Source organism: Arvicola amphibius, chromosome 11, assembly GCF_903992535.2.
Source record: "Arvicola amphibius chromosome 11, mArvAmp1.2, whole genome shotgun sequence".
NCBI lineage: Eukaryota > Metazoa > Chordata > Mammalia > Rodentia > Cricetidae > Arvicola > Arvicola amphibius.
The window spans coordinates 315291-331272 of NC_052057.2; the positions used below are offsets into that span (position 1 = coordinate 315291).

A 15982-nucleotide genomic window follows, 5' to 3' on the forward strand; every position below is an offset into this window, starting at 1 on the left:
TATCAGAACTTTAAAATTATTTTCCTATTCTATTCACATAGAAGATTATCTTTGATTAAAGTCATAAATATGTCCACTAGATATCAACTGAATATAATGCTTGTTTATGATCTAATCCAAAGTCTCTACCGTACATAAAAATAAAAAATAGTTTTGAAAAAAAAACTCTGGATTTTACTAAATAAATATCAGCATTCTACTAAAATTTTTGAACAAAGTGTTCACTTTCATACAAGTATTAACCATTTTTGCACAACCTGGAGAAGTCAATCGAAAACATGACAGGGTGAAATATACTTATACCCAGACACAACGCCCCACAGTATTTAGGTAATAGCACAAGCCTGCCTTAACCGAATACACTGCAACCAGCCTTAAATTAAGAAATGGTAAATAATTAAGAGCAGTCGCAGTGTCTGCCTTATGAAATGGAAATCTACAGCTATTCTTACAGGAACTCGTCTCTGTTGTCATAATCATTTTAATTAAATTCTCATTTTTCAGGTGGTCCCTTTAATTGTTTTTCCTACTTCTTAATGTGTTTTTTAAAGCCCTCTCTTGACTGCAGCTGTGTGCGATTGGTTTTAATGGTGGCTGTTTCCTTTTTTGCCTTCTGTGAATTACAATTTTAAATGGTTACACATTTTTGTGTTGTTGTTTTACTGCCTTCAGTGCAGTTTCTGAAAGATGTTTAATGCTGTTGTGAACATTTTCATTTCCCATTTGAAAAGTCAAGAGCCAATTTGAATATTGCATATTGGCCTTTTATGACCTGTTTTATTTTTTAATATGTAAATAAAAGCATAATTTTATAAAGTTATAGATTCTAAACTTATAACTTTTATTTTGTTCTTTTAAAGCATGAGTTTAATAAACAAGATAATACATAATTTTTCTTTTATGTTACATGTTATTGTTCATGAAAACACTTCTAGTTTACTTTGTGACAGTCATGGCGGCCAAGAAATGGCATGCCTGCATAAGAATGGCTATAATGTAAAAATGAAGATTTCATATGTGGACTTGAATTATCAGTGATTATGGGATGTTTTAGTAATCATGCCATCTAGGTCAACCTTAAATTACAGCTTAGAAATTGAACATACTTGATAATTCAGTGTTGTTCTCCCTGTAATGAAAGAGCACTTCCCCCTCGAAGTGTTATTAGTCTACATTAAATATAAAAGTTCACTTTAAAAAATAGTACTTACTGCCTGGGTTATCTCCAATTCCATTGCTTTTTCCATTCCAGTACCACAGAAGAAGGGTTGCGTCACGTGACCCTGAGAGAATGTAGCAATTTCCCCCTATATATGACTCAGAGCGAGCCAGGCAAGTGACGACATCCCAATGGCCAAACACCACTTGGATCAATTTTCCTAAAATATAAAGCAAATTTTCTTTAAGCTGCGATTAAAAGACAAAGCAAGCTTCTAGCAAATACATGACCTGCACAAACCGATGCCAGGATAATTCAGTCTGGGAAGGTTCTGACCTGGTAGGGTCTGTTTTTAAATACTATCCGTAATACTTTTAAAAAATCAAGTGAATAGCGGTAACATTTTTGAAAGGCATATGTTAAAACTATTTCAACAAATAATATTTGAGTATGAGGATACCATATCCTTATAAACAGCTACTATAAATTACAAAGGAATAATATTTACTGGTTAAAGCAGGCCCAGGAGAGTCCTCACCCTGGAACCATTTAACACTTTCTTGAGTTACTCTGTGACTCAAAACCAAAGCCTGCTGCCTGCCTTCCTGTGAAAGTACTCCAGAACTCAGCTCCTAACAGCCTCCTCTAATGAAGCTCTTCTGTTTTTAGGTCACGTTGAAGAGAGTTCCTTATTTTTCAAACCAAGGCTATACATGGACTATCTTTTGATGAAAGAACAGTTTATCATGATTGCAATTCAAACCCCGGTGTTTCTTATTTTAATTTTCTGTAGGATGAAATTCTTTTAAGGGTGATGATAAAACCAAGATTACAGTGGTTTAATGGGAAGGACTAAGGACAGTGGAGAGGAACTTAGTCAATGTATATGCAGAAGAGTGGCCCACAAACCTGTGTCAGACATAAAAACCAAGACTTTTTTCTAAGAGAAAAATGTATAACTCAATAGGAAAAAACAAACAATTAAAACAGCAACAACAACCCCCAAGTGCTTGCTGTGGAGAATCCCTGCTTGACTGACACTGTGGTACCATTCACAGACTGGCCTACACTGGTCTCAGAGTTAGACATCCACAGCCCCTCTGTGCCACCCTAGATCATTGCTACCATTTCCTGGAAAAGCCTATAGTTTGCAGATGAGTTCTACAGGATGTCCGCTCAGCACTCTCAAGTGAGTCGGCAGGGCAAAAGAACTCGCACGGTAAAGAAATGAGAGAAAGTTTTCAACTTGGAACACACAGAACAACACTCAGAGGCCTAAGCTCTCAATTAAGAGCTGGCATCTAAATGTACATAACCTCTCTTTTATTTCCTTCCTTCCTTCCTTCCTTCCTTCCTTCCTTCCTTCCTTCCTTCCTTCCTTCCTTCCTTCCTTCCTTCCTTCCTTCCTTCCTCCATCCCCTTCCTCCTCCCTACCTTTCTTTTTCCGTTTTGGTTTTTCAAGACAGGATTTCTCTGTGTAGGCCTGAAACTTATAGACAAAGCTGGCCTCAAACTCAGAGATCCACTTGCCTCTGCCTGAGTGCTGAGATTAAAGGCGTGCACCACCACCACCTGGCTACTTTTCAAAATAATAAGTGTAAATAAGAAAGTATTCACTTAAAATTTTAAATCATTGATTATAATAAACAAAACTTCTTATAAATGTTTCAGATTTAGAGATAAAATAGTGAAACACTTATCTACGTCAGGTAAAAGTCAAATGCAACTTTTTCTCTCATGAGCAACAGGCTTGCAGAAGCAAATGCTACCAACCTTAAAACCAGACTTATTTAATTTTACTTAATTAACATTTTTTATTTATTTCACATATCTTTTTAAATTTTTTCTTTTATAAAAATTTATTTTATTTAATTAAAATTCAGGCTTATTTCAATTACAAATTACAGTTAATAAAGTACATTAAGGCCAGTATTTGAATTGTTAAATGTGTCACAAGTTTTCGAAGTGTCTTTAGCCTTCTAAATTGACGCTAGACATTTTGCTCACAAAGTCATACTATATCAGTAAGGCATCTACTAGGAAGAATTCAAAATTTTAAACTAAATATGAAACATCAATTTTTATTTCATTTTCAAGTGAAGATGTTTAGTAGTAAATGGGGTAGGTGGCTGCGCTCCCATAGAGTTCACTGTGTTTTAACCGCTGAAGGAAGCTGTTAAGTGATACTGGCGTTATGTGTTGGTCACAGTCTGACCAGGGACGTCCTCTTTGGCCTCTCCCTGAGTGCGAGAGCTCCGGAACTGCGGAAGGGAAGTGAACGTGTCACTCAAGCTAAGGTCTGTTCTGAAGTCCAGCAACTGTGGAGTTGTGTGAGCACTACCAACTAGATAGGTGAGGTACAAGGTACCCGAGAGACTAGGAGTCCTGGTGCAATGGTCCCGGGACCTCACAGAGAGAACTATTGCTGGGCAGCTAGCTCACTTCATTTCCAGCTAGTTCAGGGGCCAGGTAGGAAGACATAGCTGTGAAGTGGGAAGCAGTCATTACCGACACAGAATGTTCCATGTTGTTGTTCCTGTGTGGGAGGAAAACAGATACCCACTTGCTGTGGTTTCCTTTTCTTCTAAAATTTCCTAGTTTTAATTCCCCCCCCCCCAAAGTAATCAAAATTATGAAGCTTCAACAGTATTTACCTAGCATCTACTAGGTGCCAAGCATTAGGCTTTCTTAAATGTATGCAGTGGTGGGGGACACACTGTTTACACCCTCAGGGCCTTTACTGTCTAATGCCCTAGAAGAACACGGAAATAAAGTGAACGGACTTTACAAAAAGAACAATCTAAAATCAGTGAATGGAAGGAAAATCCAAATGGGAGGAAGATAAAAACGTTATACCAAAGGAGTTTCCTGTCTAATCCTGCTTAGCTTTATTCTCTATAAACTGTAGGCTCAACTCCAACAAACATTCTCTCTATAGGTTTGCTCGCCCTGCTCTGGCAGCCCAGCTCGGCAATCTCTGCCTCTGTTGTGATATGGAGGCTCGCTCCTTCTAAATAAATCACAGTATAAATACCTGCTGCTCTTTTGGTAAATTATTTTCTGATAATCTCGTAAGTGCTCTTCAGCCTTTATTTTTTGTTTCCTTTAATACCAGGCTACCTCTCCACACATTAATATCAAATATTACCACAAACACTAGAATACCCCTTTTTTGACAGAACAAATTTTCTACTTAATGCTTTATTTGACAGCTGTGCTACAAATAAAACAATCCCAGCACAGAACTCTGCACCACTGCATCTAAATGTGGCCAGAAAATAATTCTGACTGCCGGGGGAGGTTTTATTGTTGCCTTTGCTGCTCTGGTTGTGCCATGAAAACATGATTTATGTTTCAAGAATTTCCTGTTACAACCCAAATACCCCTCCCCAATCCAATAAGAGGAAGATTTTTTTGGCTTGTGTGCTAAAATATAATTGAATTCAATACTTGTGATGGCTTTGCCATTATATATTAGCTGATCATACAATTTTCCCTTGCTTCTTCACCAAACTTAAGGAAAAAATTAGTTGATAATACCTATTGTCATAAAAACACAAATTCCTATTTTTCTCACTGAAATTACTTTTAAATAAAACTAGCAACTGAGTATGCATAGAACACATACAAAAGGAATATCACTTGAGGGTTCTTTTTTCTGCACGTTTATAGAAAATATAAATTTTTTAATGTCAGTTAACGTGATATGAAGTTTAAAATTATGCTATTTCTTATGACTATTTTACATACACAGAGTCACATATTTTTTATACATGGTATTACAAGGTTTCTGTTGGGAGGAAGTGAAATGATATCAACTATGTTAAGTCTAACGGAACATGGCGTGCCCACAAGGAACTTACGGCTACAAATTATAGTGGTTTTCAAATTAACCAAGGACAGTGACACCTGTGTGAGTCAATGTAGAAAAAGAAAAAAGAGAGAATGCTACATATAAAGTCGGAAGGGCCAGGCCAAGCCCCCCATTCTGTTACTGTTAGCTACTGAAACTTCAATATACCACTTAACTCTCTAAATCTTTGTCCATATTATCTAAAAATGGGATAAGGACATGTATCCACTCCACAAGATTTTTATGAAGCGTAAACAATAATATGTACGCCAAAGAACTCTATAAGTTCTAAAAAAAGAATGGATACAGGAATTATGTAAATTATTACTACATTATGAAAGTTAAGCTTTACTTAACACATATTGGTATTTAATGCATATAATACAATAAAATAACAGAGAATGTCAATGAATTCAAAAGTTTTATAATACCAAAATTCATGACTCTACCCATATTCTGACAAAGGTCAACCCTGGAGATGTGAAGTAGCCAGTGGTTGCCAGGACTTTAGAGTGTGGGAAAAAGGGGACATCCAGCAGGTGACATGCGGGGACTGGGGATCATGGAGCTGTTCTGCACCCAGAGAGTCTGTGAGGTGGTGATGTAATTCTGTGCACTGTCAAAACTTAAACACTGTAAGTCAAAAAGCATGGAATAACTTAAACTGTGTAAATAACCTTTCTAAGTGTGAGAACAATAAGCAGTCTAAAAGACTACTAAGAAAAAAACTTATGAGGAACGTATCACGTGTAACCCAGAGTCTGTGAGGACAGAGGGTGTATCAAATAATACTAAAGTTGTTCTTTTATGCTATAATAATAAAAAGTAGAAATCTAAAATAGGCCATCAAAACAGAAGATTCAGTAAAATAAAGAAATAGTTTTAGAAAACATCAATTCACTCTGCAGTTCTACATAAAGTTTGTGGAATTTTAATTTCAAAATAATCCACCTCACAAAATGAAATATCTAAAAAAAAAAAACCCTCAGCTGCTCAGAAAGGCTTGGGTGATTATGTTTGCTTTCATGAACTAATATCAAAATAAAGTGGACTGTAAGAAAATGAGAATCAATTTCCTGAAGCAGAAAATAAACAGAAAAATTTCTCCAAATAATTTTAAGGCTCATTCTCTAGATATTTCAGTGGAAGAGAGTAATTCCCCCATTCTCTCAGCTGTGCTACAGTAGTCTAAAAATCACACATTTAAACTCCGTGAAGAACCATCTACTGTTCAGTCACCTACTTATTAAGAGGATCAAGAACCCATGCATTTCATAAGAAAGAGGACTTGCTATACGAAACTTAATTAAAAATTTCAATTAAGTAGAATTCCCACGACCAGAGCATTTAATCAAGATACATGCATTTCCTTCTTCCACTGAAATATCTTCTTCCAGGGACTGGGCATCTGACAGTGGAAGAACCTGTACTCAGCAATACCAAAAAGTAAAAATAAACTCAGTAAACAGTCCATGCCACAATGTAGGATCCCCCTCTGTATGCTATGAATATGTTTTATTACCACTGGTTAATAAAGAAGCTGCTTTGGCCTATGACAGGGCAGAATAGAACCAGGCTGGAAGAGATACATAGAGAGAACAGGCGGGGTCAGAGAGATGCCATGTAGCTGCCGAAGGAGACAGGTGCCAGAACCTTACCTGGTAAGCCACAGCCTCGTGGCAATATACAGATAATAGAAATGGGTTAATTTAAGATATAAGAGTTAGTTAATAAGAAGCCTGAGCTAATAGCTGAACAGTGTTGTAATTAATACAGTTTCTGTATGATTTTTCAGGTCTGGGTGGTTGGAAACAAACAAGCAGTCACCAGCTACAATGTTACAGTCCTATTGTTTAATGAACTATATGGAATTAACATCTAACTCTAAGCTGGGTGGTGGTGGCACACATTTTTAATCCCAGCATTCAGGAAGCAGAGGCATGTGGATCTCTGAGGTCTAGGTAGATCTCTAGTTCTAGGAGAGTCAGGACTACACAAAGAAATCCTATCTCAAAAAAAAAATCATTAACTTTATTCAACTATATATTACCTATAAATTTATTTTCTCTCTGACAGTTTCTAAAATGTTTTAAAGACATGCTGTTAAATTTGTCAATAGTTTAAATTTCTGCCATGCAAAAATTCCTTGGATTATATCTGCTGTTGTAACACTGAGCTGACTTGGTTTGTCCCTCAGGGATCTGAACTTCAAAAGCATCTGTCACACGCTTAGTCAGCTACTCTTCACGGCAGCGGAGTTTTCAGCAAGATTCTTTGCAGAATTGGGAAAGACAAGGTTTATTCTCAAAGGATAGACTTCATGATTCTTCCTAATATGGAACAGAAAATGTAAAAATACTTCTGTGTTTGTACACTTGTCTTAAAATTGTATGTCCGTGTATGTATAGTATTTACATCCATAGCTTTGCCTACAGAATGGAATTATTTATTTTGTAAACATGTGCTTGGGAGACAAAACTGTTGAAAAACTTCCTCTTAAAATGTACCCAAGCTAGCTCAACAACTAATGATGTAGCCCACTATTTCCTGAAAGGGAAGACACATCCTCTTTATTTTTGGGAGTAAGATGAGAAAGTATTCTTGATGCTAAATCATGATCTTTGGATTACCAATGAAGAAAATAAAAATTACCTGTGTCCGTGGAGTAGACACGGAAACTCTTATCCCAGAAGCCGCAGACGAGAATGTAGCGGTTGTCAGAAGTGATGACAAAGCACTGGGAATGAACTTGGATGCTCTGGTCCAGAAGGTCAGTGATCTGCCTCCTGTGTGTCCCTGTGCCGCAGGCTGTGAGAACATAGGGAAGAAGAAGAAAAAACCTACTAAACACACGTGGATAAAGAAATCCTACAGTGCTGTCACCTTGGGAGTAGGGGGTGAGGAAAGGGGAATATGTGTCCCTTAAGTACAGCAGTGAGAAGCCAAATGGGGAAATGCGTGCATCTGCTGGAGGAATGGGAGCCATTACAGTCAATGTCTCAGTAAAAAAAAATGTTTTGCTTAGAGGGAAAAAAAAGTAGAATACACCCATTTTTTAAAAAATTGTACAACCGTCAAAACATGCTTTCTAGTTCTTGGCCAGGACAAGTAGGTTACAGCTTCTAGATCTCACCACAGTTCTGGTTGTTTCTGACAATCTCATTATGTCTATTGCCATGAGGATGGATTCATGTTGTGACAATCTATTACCTTTAACATTTTGTCATAAGGGAGAGAATTAGGATTTAAATGTCATATTTGAAATATTGCAGCATCTTGTACTACTTTGGCTTTTACGGGTCTTTAATTTGACTAGAAGGGAACTTCTGTCCTCCCTGTTTACAGCTGCACACGTGCAAAAAAGGCAAGAATGAGGGAGGATTCATTTAAGATCCTTGTAGGTGAAAAAGTCACAGCACACTGCCATGCTTCAGTCTCCCCTCAGTGATGAGAGAGACAACTCAGCCAGCTGCCCCCAGGGCTCCGAGGCTCCTGAGATGGGGCTGTCTCAAGGCTCAGGTTAGGCAGGTAGTGACACCAAGCACTGGGGAAAGAGAACACAGGTTTGCCGTTGTCAATGTCACTCTGGTGTTTTTTTTTTTTTTTTTTTTTTTTTTTTTTTTTTTTTTGGTGGGGGCGATATTACTAAGCCAACAAGAGAGAACCTTTGTTTTTAGTGACTTTCCATCACAGATAGAGGTTTTCACACCATGAAAGTTTGATTGCTCCAGAATCCAGAACGGAGTGGTTAAGTCTAATTCCTGTTTCTAGTTATTAAGTTCTTTATGCCAGTTTTCAGCTTTTTGAGGGAAGAAACTATATATTAATGATAAAAACTCAAAAATACTGGCTTTATGGTCATTGTGTATGATATCTAAATAATGTGGGGGTTTAACAGAAGGCCTGCCAAATCAAATAAACAAGCAGACAAAGCATTTAAAATATTCTCAGGGCTATGCTGAAAACCACTGATGCCCGAACTATCCTCGATATAAACAGAACACACCCCACATGCATGTATACATATAAAATCCTGCTAATGTCTATTGACACAACTTATATTAAAATCAACAGGTAACAGAATGAGCTTTGGAAGGTTAACGGGGTAAGAAACTGCACCAGTAGTAAAATGGGAAGAATTCCAGTAGAGGGATCAGTTTTACTTCTCACACAAAAGAAGTTGCTGGCAGATGAGGAAAGGTTTTACAATGAATCACACAGAGAATAGCCCACTGCGGTAAAACTGTGAGATACATATTGTCCATGAAACGTAGAAAAACAATGATTACTACCACACTTCACTATACACAGAACCTTAAAAATCGGCTTTTTGCCAGCATTTCTATGACTTTTGCTCTTGACTATTAATTCTCACTAATTTGGGGGAGGGTAGGATGCACAAAATTCTGAATTGAAGGATCACAGCGTCCGTGAGTAAGGCTGATACTCTCCAGCACTCAGATGAACTAGTGTTTTGTTTTTATTTTTATTTTTTATTTCTGTGGCTTTTGTTTTTGGAGAAACTGCCTCACTCTGTTTAGGTCTGCCTTGAACTGGAGGTCCTACTGCCTCTATTTCCTGAGTGCTGGGACTATAGGTGTGTACCACTAAACCCAGCAGCTTAACTATTTTCTAAATGAATTCTTCTTGAAGTTTAACACCAAAAAGCTTTTTGTCCAGCCAGCTGCCCATCCATCCATCCATTTGTTAGTTCATAAGAGCATTTATATTATCCCACTGTTTTGTTTGTAAATTTACTTTGTGATTCAATCGCACAATATGTATTTGTAGGATATACATATATTGTATATTTGATTAGATAAGCAGCATCCAAACTTGGACATGACTACTTTGGGAGTATAAGACTTCCCACGGGATACGGCACAGATGGTTTTATGTGAATCAATTTCTAGTTTCTCAACTTTCATATATTCTCTTGTCTGAAACTGATTTGCCTGGGAATTCTCCTGTGGGTTTTCTTTCTTATTTATTCTTTTGCTTTAGATGAAACCATGTTATACTTCTATCCATAATCTTTGTATGGTTCTATACCCCTGGGAATTAAAATCTCTTGGGAGCCAAGGACAGGAACAATGAAAAATATTGATTATACTAAAAAGTGAGTGCCTCGGTGTTATCAATTTGTAGGTCAGATGGCTTCAAGATACTGGAATGAGGATCTAGTCACCCTGTCAATTAAAATTAAAAGTAAGTTTCAACAGCAAGGTTAAAAGGAAAGATACCTAATATTAGACCATAAAGATAATTCTTAATAGATCATTATGTGAATTTTGTTATATATTACAAAAAGTTCAAAAATCTATATGGCATTATTAGAGCAAAACATTTCCCTTTCTCCTCTACTTTCTTATGTAACATTCCTCAGCTACAAAACCAAAGCAATAGGGACAGATCTGTTGAAGAAATCTATCTAGCCAACTTAGAGCTAAATAACGTTTACCAACACATGCGCTATTAGACGGGAAACCACCCCATTTAGTTAACTGAAGACTTATTTCTAAAAAGTGCTTGCGTTTATATTTCTTTAGTATTACTAAAGTTTATTACAGGACTGAGTTATACTTTAGTGGTACATCATGTGCTCAGCACTGCTGAGGCCCAGAGCTGGATCTCTCCAATATCACACTAAAAAGCCCACATAATTAGCTACAAGTGTAAGCTGTAAGGGAGTGAGAAGTGGCGGCACACACCTGTGAACCCAGCGCTCAGGAGGCTGCAGTGGGAACACCTAGAGTTCAAGGCTGTTTTGCGCTATAATGAATTCCAGGTTAGTCAGGGTATAGAATGAGACTTTAGTTGTTGTTTTCTGAGACAGGATTTCTCTGTGTAGCCCTGACTGTCCTGGAACCTGCTCTGTAGACCAGGCTAACCTCGAAATCAGAGATCTGCCTGCTTCTGTCTCCCAAGTGCTGGGATTAAAGATGTGCAACAACACCACCTGGCTAGAATGAGATTTTAACACACACACACACACACACACACACACACACCCCAAAACAAAACAAAGAAAAATTGTAAGGGCTACTCAGTGTAATTAATTAAAGATTTTAATTTTACTTTTGGGATATTATGTTTTTTATTTATTTCCAAAAGTTTTTAAAATGAAGCGTAAAACAAATGTGAACCTTGAATGCAAAAAACAATCTAAGTTTATAGACATATGTTTTAACTTTCCATACGTATGTTCATGGCTGAAAAGTATAATAGCATAACCAGTTTTAAGAATTAAGATAAAAATATATGAAGAAAACAGGAAATAAATCAAAAGTAAAAAATAATTTGGTGAAATTTCCAACTGTTGAAGGTTTTCATATGTATTTTTAAAAATAAAAGATGTTGAATACCAGTTAATTTTGATAATGGGATTCCACTGGATATATCACAAATATTTTCTACTATGTCAGAAATTTTAACTACTTGGAATTATGCTAAAAACTTTTGTGTATAAATTTTAAGATTAGTGAGGAGGATGGGATTATGTTCAGTTGATAGAGTCCTTGCCTAGCATGTACAAAGTCCTGGGACTGACACTAAATGGTGGCACACACACCTGAAATCCCAGCACTCAGAAAGTGAAAGCAGGAGAGTCAGAAGTTCAAGGTCGTCCTGAGTCAGTACTGACCTTGAGGCCAGCCTGGGCTACCTAAGGCAGTTACTTTGGTGAATGGAGGGTCTGTTTGATGGCCAGCAATCTGGAAGCTCCTGTGGTAAACCATGACCTACAGGCTGAATGAGCCATACCTGCAGGTCATTAAATATGAAGCATCATTGGGAAGCAGGAATACTCATTTGTTCATCTATTGTCTGTCCATGGTGGCTTTGGTACTGAGATGAAAGAGTTAAATAACTGTCTGAAACCTTAAGACCCACAAAGCCTGAAATAGTTAATATTTGGCCTTTTACCAAGAAACATTGCCCATATTGGCTGAATTCACTTAATTATATTACAGAATATTCATTGCCATGTTTTAAAGCGGTGAACCTATAATTCAGAAAGAGTGTTTTACATGTCTTAGCAAATGGGCTTTATTTTCCTGATTTTAAAACTACAGAGTGAGCATTTTTCTTTGCTACTTTTAACAAGTAGCAAACAGTATCTTTTCAAAGCAAAATGAAATTAAGGGTCTGGAATGAAATTCAGAATAGTATTTACTGGAGAAATGACTGATGAATTGTTTTTTAATTTAAAGTTTTGTTCATCCTGTAGTAGAAAACCATCTAGTGAATGACAGCCATTTACTGTTCTATTGTGGTAAAGACTGAAACATAGTAGATTTTTAAATAATAAATCTGCTCATTCATTTGCAAAATTAATATGTAAAATGGTAACATTCTAACAAATTTATTTGTTCAGGGTAAATTTGCCAAAATTAAAGGTCAAATATCCATGCTGGTTGCTTACCCCCATGGTAAGGCAATTACGTTTTTTTTTTTTTTTTTTTTTTTTTTCTAAAAGTTATCAAGCTTAACCTTTTTGGTGACACCACATTTGAAATCCCGACGCGTAAGAATGACAAATGCTAGCTAGAGATTTCAGCTAAATGACTCCAAACCATACCAGCAATTAAAAATTCTACGTCATCTTCTGCAGATGCTCTCGTTCCCAGCGGCTCTTTCTTTTCTCCTCCCTATTTTTTTTCCTTCCCCCCACAACAAATTTAACGTCCAATGGCAATTTATTGGCTGTAGGACTCTAGGAAAATGAATACAAATATCTTAACACTCCCATTGGCTGGGCAATATATTTCAACTTTGAAACTGCTCTGCAATTGCACATTAATCCCCCCTGACTGAACAGAGGACCCAGGAAGAAAGGATTGATCTCCTTTAATGATGAGACCCTGGCATTACAGTTTTATTTTTCATAACACAGTGCTGCTAAGAATCCCACTGTTATTATGAAGATTTCCCTAGCAAAGAAGCCCCATCACATTACGCGTGCACCAATTCATCATAACGCGCCTCGCTCCTGCTCATCAACAAGTCTGAGTGATGAAAAGATCCAATATTATCCTGACAGTACTTCATGCGCATTCTCAATCACACATTATTACAGCATCCATATTAATTTTCAGTGACACGCGTCCTAGGCCTGTTCAAATTAGGCAAACCAACGAGGGGGAGCTGATGAAGTACCAGCATAACCACAGCTCATTGCATTCCAATTTGCATGCAAATGGTTTATCAGGAAAATTCCATTCCCAGCAACCAGCAAGTGAAAAACAACTGTAATCTACACTTCAGGGCCACCATACAGAGCTTAATGAATCGCAAAGAGAGAAAGAAGTGACAGACCTATGAGAGGATCGATTTCCACTGGCAGCTGGTATGGCTGGTCTTGTACAGCACCTTGGTGAGCTAGAATTCACAAAAGAAAAAAAGCATTATTTTTCATACATTTAACTACAAAAAAGCACACGTCAACCTTATACAGAATTGTTTCCAATCTCCAAATCTCTTGCACAGTTTTGTGAAATTTAAAGAATAAAAGTCCAGGTGTTTTTATGGTGAGCTTATTAAACATTTATTTTAGATTAGTGCTGTTCTGAACATGTGCCATTGCGGTGGCTCCAGTCCTAGACCATAAGCTATAGCAGATGCTTGACTGGCAGCCTCTGATGCTGCAACAAAACAAAATTAAGTGGTAAAGCGTGCTGAAAACAAAATGTGACAACCATCTGCTGACTGCAGCAAATACTATTTTTTCATTCCTTCTTAAAAAGGCAGTTTTGAATGCTGCAGCACAAAGGATCCACAAAAAAAAAAAATGTCAATTTATGATGGAGAAAGGGGAAGGTCTAAGTCAGGGACCGTTTACTGTTCCGTCCATCACTAAAAATCAATCAATTGAAAGTCTGAATAAAAATAAAGGTATCTGCAGATAAATGTCTTAGTTAAATGCATTTGACTGAAATATTTTCTTAAAGATTGGAGTGAGGGTTTTTACAAAGTTTTATTGATATTTAATATTTCCATGGTTTTGACTTAAAAAACCTTGTAAAGCAAATGAGTTTTAAAAAAAAAATCAATCCAGACTAAGAATAGTTTGTTCCATTCTCAGAATGGTTTTGTAGATGCAGGCAAATTATACTGCAGTTGAATAGAGGTTTTGTAAACTATTTCTCTGCAAGAAGTGGAAAGGCTTTCGGAACAGAGGGAATGCAGTGCACTGGCTCGCTCTGCAACTCGGTCTTCGCAAATCCTAAAATAAAGTGTACAGCAGGTGACCTTTCCAGATGCATAGTCCTCATCATTAAATTCTAGGCCCCTTTCTGAATTCTTTCCTCAGACCACTGCTCTTTACCCTGGTCGGTATCTGCCTTTAGATGCACACGTATTGACAACCTTGCTTGGATGAGCCCCAGATTTTGCTCAGTATTATCGGATATCAGGGGGTTTTCTGACTGTCGGTGGTTGAAAATAAACAACAGTGCATTTTATGAGCTCATCAGATTACTTTAAAACTTATGGGGGTATATTTTCTCTAGTTATTAAACGCCACCCTTTCAAGGATGCTTGGCAAACCTTAACATTGATAAAACCTGAGTGAGACCAGTAACTGGCAGTAAAAGCTATAGGCAAATGTGTATAAGAAACTGAAGAAGCTGAAACTACTCTGATGATTAAGAAATTACAGATAATCACAGAGAATGTTAGGGGAAAAAATGCACTCCTCTGGTCTACACAGTAGAGCCAGTGACTTCCAGCCACACCACTGCCATTCAGAATGGGTCTCTGCTCTGAGACCTGAGGCCACAGAAGCATTAAAGCCAACTGCTGGCGAGAGGAGCCTCAGGAGCTCAGCCACCTCCAGTCCTCCTTCTGCCACCTAGGGCAAGTCATGTAGCCTCTGTTCATGCTCTATGGTACAGGTTAGATGGTATAAATTGAACCATATGAATTTGCCATTACCAGCCATTTAGCTACAAAAAAAACAATTGAATACAGCTCAAACCTATGCTCTCCAGTTGTGGAGGGACTGAGTCAGTATACCCCACAGGATGGTCAGAGGCTCTTCAAAGTCCGTTTAATTGGAGGAGAGAATAAAATTTGTGTCCTGTTTTGTTTTGAATACTTGGGGTTGAGCCCAGGCCTTTGAATATGCTACACTACTTAGCTAATACCCAACAGAAAGTATTTTTTTTGTAGATCGTAACACAAATATTATTATTTTTAAAAAAAACAACAAAGCCAGCCCAATGAACAGCTATGGAAACCGTAGGTCCTCAGAAGAAAACAGAATCTAAAATTAAGAAAAACTGATTGAATATGAATTGACATTCACCAAGAAGAACTGCTAGTGATTTCTGTTTTAAATCAAAGCATACTGGCTGGTAAAGGAATTACAAGGTAGATGAAAAATGAGAGTCTCCTCTACAGATCTGAAACGAGGCAGAGGTATAATGGAATTATGCTTAGAATTTTTTAGATGTAAACGTAGCTCAGATCTGGATATCATATTCTAGAAGGGCAAATTTCTCTGGTAATGCCCGTGTCATCTATAATTGTCTGTGGCATGCTGCTGTGTCACACTCTGAAGGTGGCGTCATGTGATGTGTGGGAACAAATACTACTAATGAAATAGGTGTGGGGCCATGACAGCTCGCTGGAGCCAATAACAGGCAAAAACTGCAGAACCATGCTGACTCCAGGCTCTAACCTTCAAAGGCGGTGCTTGTGGTAGGAACATCAGGATACACATGAGTGGGACTCTACTGGTAGAAACAGACATTAAGTTACTTTGTATATTTATAGAAAAAGTGGACTTGGGAAGGAAACTCCCACCCGCCAAGTATTAAAGGATCAAGTATGTTAGAGATGTAGCTGGTTCAAAAGGGAAATATCAGACACTTAGTTCTCAAGACTTAAGGTGCTTTTTAGTTCCTTAATGTAGCCTAGGCTTTCCGACAATGTGAAAGTCTCTCTCCAGCACGATGATGCCACAAACA

General features: G+C 37.5%; 1 protein-coding gene across 3 annotated transcripts in view; it reads right to left on the reverse strand.

Moving 5' to 3' along the window:
- Positions 1-15982, reverse strand: part of Lrba (LPS responsive beige-like anchor protein) — a 481883-nt gene that overhangs the window by 25163 nt on the left and 440738 nt on the right. For all 3 annotated transcript variants that reach the window (XM_038347328.2, XM_038347329.2, XM_038347327.2), the window contains exons 51-53: positions 13329-13391; positions 7665-7820; positions 1212-1379 (exon numbers count right to left, since the gene is read on the reverse strand). In XM_038347328.2, coding sequence (XP_038203256.1) covers positions 1212-1379; positions 7665-7820; positions 13329-13391 — 387 coding nt within the window. The remainder of the gene's footprint in view (positions 1-1211; positions 1380-7664; positions 7821-13328; positions 13392-15982) is intronic.